The 9,807-nt window shown below is 38.2% G+C and overlaps 1 protein-coding gene across 1 annotated transcript; it reads left to right on the forward strand.

The window, feature by feature from the left end:
- The first annotated feature begins 1,482 nt into the window (after positions 1–1,482).
- On the forward strand, positions 1,483–7,092 carry LOC120943789 (gamma-crystallin 2). The gene is made up of 3 exons (XM_040357335.1): positions 1,483–1,592; positions 1,760–2,002; positions 6,744–7,092. The coding sequence occupies exons 1-3, from the start codon at positions 1,584–1,586 to the stop codon at positions 7,017–7,019; spliced, it is 528 nt and encodes a 175-aa protein (XP_040213269.1). The 5' UTR covers positions 1,483–1,583; the 3' UTR covers positions 7,020–7,092.
- Positions 7,093–9,807: the final 2,715 nt, after the last annotated feature.

Here is a 9,807-nt window from a genome sequence, read left to right on the forward strand (position 1 = left end):
GGCACTGGTAGGCAGCACTTATTGGCACTGATAGGCAACACTGATCAGTTACACTCATGATCATGTGGTAAAGGGTCGCTATGATTGGCCCTTTACTCTGATCTGTGATCAGCTGTGTCCGAAGGCGTGATCACAAGAGGATGCCTCGGGACGCCCACCCACTCTGTAGCTGTAGCGGGGGCGGGAAGTGGTTAAACATAGTGTTATGCTCAAAATCTGCTCCATTAGGTATTTTAAATTTTTCCAAAGCATGCAGTCTAAGAAGACCAAACAGTGCCATCACCCATAGGTAAAGTTTGACTCTAACCACTATTTCAGGCCACTGACATTTGCAGAATACAGTAAAGCCCTGTACACACGCTCAGTTTTCTCAGCGGTAAAAAGTCCACCGAGAAAACCGAGGGGAAAGCCGAGAAGCCGGCAGGAAAACTGCCATGGAGCTTTGGACGAGAATTCCGGCTGTGTGTATGCTCCATCGGCACTGCCTCTCAGTGTTTCCCATAGGTAAGTAGTAGAACTGGTGGAAAAAAAAACACCGGGAATCCCGACAGGAAAATAGAGAGCAGGTTCTGGCGGGAAAACTGTGAGGAAGCATATACGCGTCCGGTTTTCCCAGGCAAAAGCTCTCCTGGCAGTTTTCCTGCCGGGAAAACCGGTCGTGTTTGTACGAGGCTAAACACATGACTTTTATAAGAAGGGCAGAGGCATCTTTCACATGCTATAATCACAAGCCTGCCATGCAAGAGACAAGATGGTAATACCCAAAAGTGAAATAAGTGGGTCTGTGAGGACAGATTTTTTCATTATGAAAAAGCAAAATGTTTAGAAATGTAAAACTAAACTCAGGGCAAAAAAACATTCATTCCTCGTGTAAACCAGCTTTTGTACATATTGAATTTTTTTTTTTTTATGTTGCTTTAAAATAGAATAGTCTTTCATCGAATAATTGGAAATGCATTTGCTTAACTGTTTATTGTTTGGCTATATGTTTCATATTATTGGAAGAAAGTATGTTTTATAATCTGTCCAAACATTTAAAGAGGCAGTGTACCAATGTTTAGGATACCAAGAGTTTTTTTTTCACAATTCAGAAAAGTCCCATGAGTCAAAACCAAATACTGTACATCACTTTCTATCACATTATAGACGTAAAAATATAGAGCTGGCAGCTATAGATTTTATTGGTTACTGAAGACATATTATAACTGTCACCCATTAAAATATCTTAATTGCAATATATATTTATTAGCATACCAAATATAATTAAGTCAATCCATTTATTAAAAATTGTGCTACAACAAATATGCTTTTATCAGCAACATCAACCCTATAGTCCAAAAATCTCTAGAAAGTGATCACACAGAATACAGTTAAAAAAATGAGAGCACCTATAAAGCATATTGGACACATCAAAGGTTCCCCTGAGAACAGTAGAGATAGAGCTCTTGTGACATTTTCCCTTACTGGACAGAAAATGTTCTCTTTTGTTAGATTTCTGCAGATCGAGCATGGGTTCTGGTGTATATAAGAGCTACTAGACTCTGCACTAGGTACTGGGAAACTACATCCACAGTCTAACTAAAATGGGAAAGGTAAAAGACAATGCTATAGCCTAATTATATTTCAAATAATTGTCATAGTTAAACCATGTTCACTAGTGTAAATGAATAGCTTGCAATATAGTAATAGTTACATTCTGAGACATCTCTGCAAAAGTATTATTCATGTATAACCATGGAAGTAACAATTTGTATTGCAGATCATCTTCTACGAGGACAGGAACTTTCAGGGCCGCTGCTATGAATGCAGTGGTGACTGTGCTGATCTCCACTCTTACTTCAGTCGCTGCAATTCCATCAAAGTTGATAGCGGCTGTTGGATGCTGTATGAGCGCCCCAACTTCCTGGGCCACCAATATTTTCTAAAGAAGGGAGAATATCCTGACTACCAGCAATGGATGGGCTTCAGCGACTCAGTCAGGTCTTGCAAAGTTATTCCACAGGTGAGTCTTACGTTTTGTGCACATATAATACTTCACATATAAGTACCCATTTGCAGATGGTACTATTACTCAGAATAATACAATATTTGAATCCTTAATGTATGTGAAAGTTACTTAGGAATTATTGATTACCAGTATAAATGGTTCTCTGACCTCCTAAACAGTAGGGAGATTTAGGTAGTAGGTAGAAACTAACAGGACTTGAGAATCATATTATTATTAATAACAACAGTGTAATGTGTTTAACCAAATAAAGGAAACAGAACTATTCTTTAATTGCTTAACTTTCACTAGAAGAATTGCAAACTCAAATGGGCTCTCTTGTACAAATAAATTAGTCCTAATGTGGTCATTTTAAAACTGTAGTAAGTATTGAGGGTGCCATTGTTGATCTCCCTTGCTGTTATTCTGCGACAACGGCTTTCAGAACTTTTTAAATCACTGACTTGGAAGCAGACTAGAAGTTCTGATTTTACATTGACTTTTTTTATGATCTGTGGGCCTGTTCCAAATTTTAGTCTCAAAGTTTTAAAGCCAGAGACAGCAAGGCAGATTGCATTTTTGAAGGTCAGCAATGGTAGCATCTAGATTTCTCTCACTACAGGCTTCCTTTAAAGCAGTGGTTCTCAACCCTGTCCTCAAGTACCCCCAACAGGCCATGTTTTGGGAATTTCTCTTAGATAAAATAGCTGTCCAAAATACCAAGCCATCGGCTCTGATTTAAAGAACCTGTGCAAGATAATGCAAAACCTGCAAACATGGCCTGCTGGTGGTACTTGAGGGCAGGGTTGAGAACAATTGCTTTAAAGGATATCACCATTCATCACTCCACAGATACTTTGATTTTGGGTAGCGCAACCACTGGCATGTTAGAACTTTAAACGCAGGACCTTTGCACTTTATTTCCAAGCAGCCCATACACTTGCCACAAAATGTGTCTAATTTGTCCTGTTATATTTTCCAGTTATGATACTAAAAATAACCCATCAATTTAGGTTAATGTCCTTTTGCTTTAGTATGTCTATTCCATGTATGGAAGGTCAGAACCAGGAAATTTAGGAAGGTGATAAGGTACGGTAACTGGATTATCCAGATGAGATAAAATGTCAGTGGGGGATTCAGTTTAACGGTCTGCAACTAAAATGACAGTTTTGAATGGACTGCACCTTTAAGGACCTAAAATATTAGTTGAATTTGTAAGTTTACTCACCTTAAAAATGCAATGCAATATTAACCAGAGATTATTTTTTGTAACATATATCATTATATTTTTATATCATGATTTATATTTATTGATTAAAGCTAAACTCCAGCCAGGTGTAATATAACGCTAATAGCATGTATTTGCCATTTTCTTTTTTTAAATGCTCTTTGTTTATCCAGCTAGAATTTTTGTTAGTATATCTGCTCCCCCAAACAGGTCCCAATTTACTTGGGTTGATTTACTAAAGGCAAATAGACTGTGCACTTTGCATAATGCAGTTGCACTCTTCAAGTGAAGTTGCTCCAGAGCTTAGGAAAAAAAACAGGTAAATACTCAATCACATGCAAGGAAAATTAAAAAAAAAACAATATTGTTGCTTGCACATGATTGAATGATAGAGATCAGCAGAGTTTCTGCTCATTTACTAAGCTCTGAAGCAACTGCACTTTGCAAAGTGTAAGGCCGTGTACACACGATCGGTCCATCCGATGAGAATGGTCTGATGGACCGTTTTCATCGGTCCAAACCGATCGTGTGTGGGCCCCATCGGTTAGTTAACCTTCGGTCAAAAAAATAGGAACTTGCTTTAAAATTGAACCGATGGACGCCTAACCGATAGGTCAAAACCGATCATTAGTATACAAAAGCATCAGTTAAAAACCTGCGCATGCTCAGAATCAAGTCGACACATGCTTGGAAGCATTGAACTTCATTTTTTTCAGCACGTCATTGTGTTTTACGTCACCGCATTCTGACACGATCGGTTAATTAACCGATGGTGTGTAGGTGCGACGGACCATCAGTCAGCTTCATCGGTTAACCGATGAGAGCGGTCCTTTGGACCGTTCTCATCGGATGGACTGATCGTGTGTACGAGGCCTAAGTCTACTTGCTTATTGTAAATCAACCCCACTGTGTCTTGTTTGCTTGACCAAGCACTGCTATTATCTCCCTTTGGAGAAATGGCTCCAGATTGTGTTTCCTCCTTGTTGTGTTCTACAGAAGGAGAAGTATCATGCTTCCTTCTGTGTATGGATATAATCGCAACAGCAACTGGTCATGACTTACCCACAATCACTGATTGGCAGATACAGTAAAACCTTGGATTGCGAGCATAATTAGTTCCAGAAACATGCATGTATTCCAAAGCACTTGTATATCAAAGCATTTTTTCACAGGGTATAAAAGAGAAGAGAGGCACCTGTAAGTGTAGCAATAAGTTGCTAAATTATGTACCTTCATTAAATGTAACCATATTGCTACACTTGGAGGCTCCTCTCTTCTTTTTTATACTCAGTTGTGACATGACGCTACTCTTATATCAAGACATCGCTTGTATATCAAGTCAAAATGTATTAAAACATTTTGCTTGTCTTGCAAAACGCTCTCAAACCAAGTTACTTTCAAACCAAGGTTTTACTGTATAGAGTATTAAGCAAAATGTGTGTGGGTGTTTACATGTTTCCAAAGAATGGCTCCAAGGTCCACCCATATACACATCATGCTCTATATTTTCTATTGAAACATGGGGAACGTAGTTCTTAGTTCCCCTGTCAATTGCGACATGCAGCTCCAGCATACATTCTCCCCTTCATAGGGAATAAAATAAAATGTATTTAAAAAATTGGTCCTTAGTTATTAAAAAAAATCACAGTCGTTTTTATTGAGCATGGAAGAGATGAACTTAGGAATACAAAGAGGACAGGGTCCCACAATTCAGGTTTAGTATTTTTTTTTAAACACACGTATAGCTGGGGGTCTTGTTTACTACGGAAAAACTTGTCATAAGAGAAAAAAATGAAGATTATATTGCTTGCTTTTGAAAATGCTGATTCCCTGACTGCCTCTGGCTATCATACTTTCTAAGTGACTTACCCAAAACAAGCATGCAGATCAGGAAAGTCAGGAGTTCTTATCTGCACATTTCTGGGGTCAGTCACTCGGAATGTGCTAAAGACAGGTACAGCAAGGGAACTAACACTTGTAGAAGGAGATGTCAGCAATGACCGCCTTCTCTCATTTCAAACTTTTTTTTTAAATGGCTCTGTCATGAGAGGAATAGGGAGACTGCCATTGCAGGCCTTTTTCTGACAATGCTAGATGCCTGCTGGAACAAGCATGCTGTAAATGAGTGTCAGAAAAGTGTCAGAAATATTGCTTTGGGTGAGTATTGAAGTCATAAGTATCATAATGACAGCCAGAAAACGAAGGCCTCGTACACACGATCGGAATTTCCGATGGAAAAAGTATAACAGACTTTTTCCATCGGAAATTCCAACCATGTGTACATTATGCCCCATCAGAGAAATTCCATTGAAAATTCCGATGAATTCCATCGGAGATTACATAGAGAACATGTTTTCTTTTGCTCCGATGGAATTCCGTTGGAATTCCGATGTGAATTTGGTCGGACAAAGGTCCAATCATGTGTACAGGGCATAAGGGTTTTAGAGGGGGAGTTTAGTAAGGGCAGACTTTAGTAATGTCTTGTGACAGTGTCCCTTTAATTAATATGACACTTGCACAATAACACAGCACATATTGCTAGTGATAAATGAAGTCTTAAATAGTCAGGTTAATCCACACTGCAAAAAAAATATGCAGGCAGTTTGTTATTAGAGAGTCCAGCATGCCTTTTTAAATTATGAGTTATACAACTTTAACTAAAAATATAAAATAAATTACCATTTTTTTCCTAAAGTGGACTTGTACCGAGGAAGGTGTGCAAAAAAAAGACAGGATGAGGGTACAGGACTAGTCACCAGTATTGCCTGTGGGCTTCCTACAGCTGATCCTTTCCTCTTACCAACACACTACACACACTGTTTCTGCATGTAGGAGGGCATTTTGATAGAGAAGCAGGACTTTAATTCCTTATGTCTTGAGCTGCCCTACTAATGACTTGTGCTCTGATGATTGGTAGGGTGATGCAAGAAGCAGTAGCAAAGGTCTACAAATATACAGAATGAATAAGCAGGGAGATGCATGCAGTACAGATTCCTCTCCAGCAATTGGCATATTAGTGACATCACCAAATCTAATTTCAAATCGCCTGAAGGGAGCAGCCACAGGCAGCAGTATCTTAGATGATCTTACACTGCAGATATACAATATGAGTCTTTAAGCATAGTCACATACCAGGAAGTCCACTTCTTTTTCCAGGAGGAATTCAAGGCAAAATAAAATGTATAGGATACTGCTTAAGCATAAGTCAAAGTGTTCCCTAAATACCAAATAGAGATACCAAAGAAGATCTGCATCTAAGAAGCGAGTGAGTTTTTCCAACACTGCTATTATTTCTCACTAGATACCAAATAGTTTTTGCTGAGTTCATGTCCATTTCAAAAGGAGTTTCCCATAAAAGGATTAAACTCTGTTTCAGGAAAGGAAGCTAGTTAGTGCAAAATAACATTCAGCTTCCTAAACAGGATTTGGCTGCAGTTACTTGGGTTACATTCCTACAATGAAGGTATTCATTTCTCTGTAGCACATATTTAAATGCCATTGTAATAATTTATATATTTTTTTATTATTTAGCAAAAAGGTCCCCACAAAATGAAGATCTATGAGAAAGAGGAATTGAAAGGCCAAATGCTGGAAGTCTTGGAAGATTGTCCATCCGTCTTTGAGCTCTTTAAAAACCATGACATCAATTCCTGCAACGTTCTTGAGGGTCATTGGATTTTCTATGAGCAGCCCAACTATCGTGGAAGGCAATATTTCCTAAAACCTGGAGAATACAAGCGATTTAGCGACTGGGGATCCCTCAATGCTAGAGTAAGCTCCTTCAGGAGAGTCTTGGATTCATGCTAAATTCCTGATAATTAATGATCAGGAGAATGTGTTCTTCCTGACAAAATAAAATAAATATATGCAACTGACTATGTTCACAGTGTTTGTCATTGTCTCACTTGCCTAACAGTGTGGTATAATTTAATATCATATTTAATAAGATAAATATTTTACATAACAATACACTCACCTTAAATGATCGCTTGCCTTAAATTAAGAGAAGGTAATTGAACTATTGGTACTGCATAAAAGGTATATACTGTATATAGAGAAAGAGAAAGACAAAAATGATAGAAAGAGAGGAAAAGATAGACAGATAGATAGATAGATAGATAGATAGATAGATAGATAGATAGATAGATAGATAGATAGATAGATAGATAGATAGATAGATAGACAGCATTGAAACACACATAAACTGTAAGTGAAAATGTATGTATCGTACAAAGGACAGTTTAGTTACTGGTAAGAAAATAGTATAACAGAACCAACCCTAAGTGGCATATAAATCACATGTAAAGATTAAAAGCAACAACATACTATTAAATAATAAAGCCTCTGCCCCAAAGAGGACAAAATACTCATAGAACCAAATGCAATACATTCAAACCTTTGAAAACTAGATAACTTAGTAGCCAACAAGCAAATAAAATAATACCAATCCCAAGGGATTGAACAAAGGCTGGTATCTCTCTATGGCTCTCCCTATGTGACTGAACCTGTCCTCCAGGTGTGTGTTCCTTTCAGGTCTCTCCCCTCAGTGTGCCATCTCTCTCCCATTTTTATAATAATTATTTTGATTCGCTATCATGGAGGAATCTCTAATAGATCCAATATGTACAAACATATATTTCCCATCAAAGTCACTGGAGAGTAACTCAAGCCCCCTTTGATGCAATAACTATTCTATATGAACCCCTTCGCGCCTAAGGGTAAAACTAATGTTAATACCTAAGAACAATTTTGCAACTTGGACATGTGTTAGTAAAGCCGTACATATCATAACAACTACTTTGTGCATCCAGGTGGATAATACCATGTTTTTTCAGGACAAATTTGGCTCTTATTTGATGGTAAATGGTAATGGATATCTCCTGATTTTTTCATTTTTTTTATTATCCAAGGAAAACTGGCCCAAAATAGTAAAAGAAAAATCTTTTATTTTTTATTTAGCTGTATATTTTTTTGCTACTACCATAACGTTAATGCCAAAGAACAACCCAAAATAAATGCTCCTGACGATTGTGTATGTTAGTTATTGTTTGTACCTGTAGTACAGACCAGAAACAATAGTGCACATTTTGCATTTTTTTTTGTATTACACATTGACACTGACACTAACTGACGCTGATACTAATTTGACCCTAAACTTGACCCAAACACTAACCCTGGCACTAATCTTGATCAAACCTTTTTTTTTTTTAAGATATTATTTTTTTTATATTATTATTATTATTACTGTATTTATTGGTGTATAACACTCATTTTTTTACCCTGAAAATAGAGGGTAAACTGTGCCTGAGTGTTATACGCAGGGAGCTGTGGAAAGTTTTGTTCCTGAAACTTCCCTCTTAAAGTTAAGCCTCGTACACACGACCGAGGAACTCGACGGGCGAAACACATCGTTTTCCTCGTCGAGTTCCTTGTTAGGCTGTCGAGGAACTCGACAAGGCATGTTTCTCCATTCCCGTCGAGGAAAAAGAAGACATGCTCTCTTTTTGGCTTGACGGGATCGTCGAAAAATGTACACACGACCGGTTTCCTTGGCAAAAAAAAAATTCCAGCAAGTTTCTTGCTGGTTTTTGCCGAGAAACTCGTCGTCGTGTGAACGAGGCCTTAGGGTGCGTGTTATACGCCTGTGCGTGTTATACGCCGATAAATACAGTATTTTTTTTTTTTTTTACACACAGTTGTTTTTTTTGGTCTCTGCAAGGAGAAAGAGAGAAATACGATGTATCTCTCTCCTCCATTTAGAGAGAGAAAACACAGTGACTAATCATTATGACAGCCAATCTGAGGTCACCTGACACCGGTGCTATGTGCTGGCATATGCAAATATGTTGCCCCATGGAAAAAAAAGCCCATTCCAGTGGGTATTTGCATCCGCTCGGCACCAGTGGGTTAATTACAATCTCTCCCTGTTGTATAGAGACATTGGGGGTTATTTACTAAAGGCAAATCCACTTTGCACTACAAGTCGCTGATTTTATCATCCAATCATGTGCAAGCTAACCCCTGTAGAATAAAATGGTTTTATTTCATGTCACCAGATATTTGGACAGCAGTTTATCAAATGCAAATTTGCAAGGAAAAAAAAACTTTAATGAATTTTAGTGAACACCAACAAAATATAATACCCAATTTTTTTGGTAAAATATAAAAAAAAACATCATATGCAGAGTAAATAAATACCGAACATCATGCTTTAAAATTGAGTACGCCAGTGGAATGGCGACAAACTATGGTACATTAACCACTTGCCTGCCTGCCCCTGTCATTACTGACGGCAGGTTGGCACGATCCCACAAGCCATCATAGCTGTACGTCGGCTCCTTTAAGTGGGATCACAGGCGCGTGCACGCAGCGGAAGAACAGGGATTTGTGTATGTGTAAACACACATACCCTTGTTCTGGGAGAAGAGGAGATGCAGATTGTGTGTTCTTAATAGCTAGGAACCCCAATCTGTCATCTCCTATAGTGAGTCCCATCCCTCCACAGTTAGAACACACACTAGGGAACACAGTTAACAGCTTGATCACCCCTAGTGTAAACGCCTTCCCTGCCATTTTTACAGTAATCAGTGCATTT

The sequence above is a fragment of the Rana temporaria genome, chromosome 6 (assembly GCF_905171775.1).
Source record: "Rana temporaria chromosome 6, aRanTem1.1, whole genome shotgun sequence".
Lineage (NCBI taxonomy): Eukaryota > Metazoa > Chordata > Amphibia > Anura > Ranidae > Rana > Rana temporaria.

What these genes read in the sequence shown, in the direction of transcription:
- LOC120943789 (XM_040357335.1), top strand. An exon ending in CTTGCAAAGTTATTCCACAG is followed by an intron (nt 2,003 to 6,743) that starts GTGAGTCTTACG and finishes TTTATTATTTAG; the next exon opens with CAAAAAGGTCCCCACAAAAT.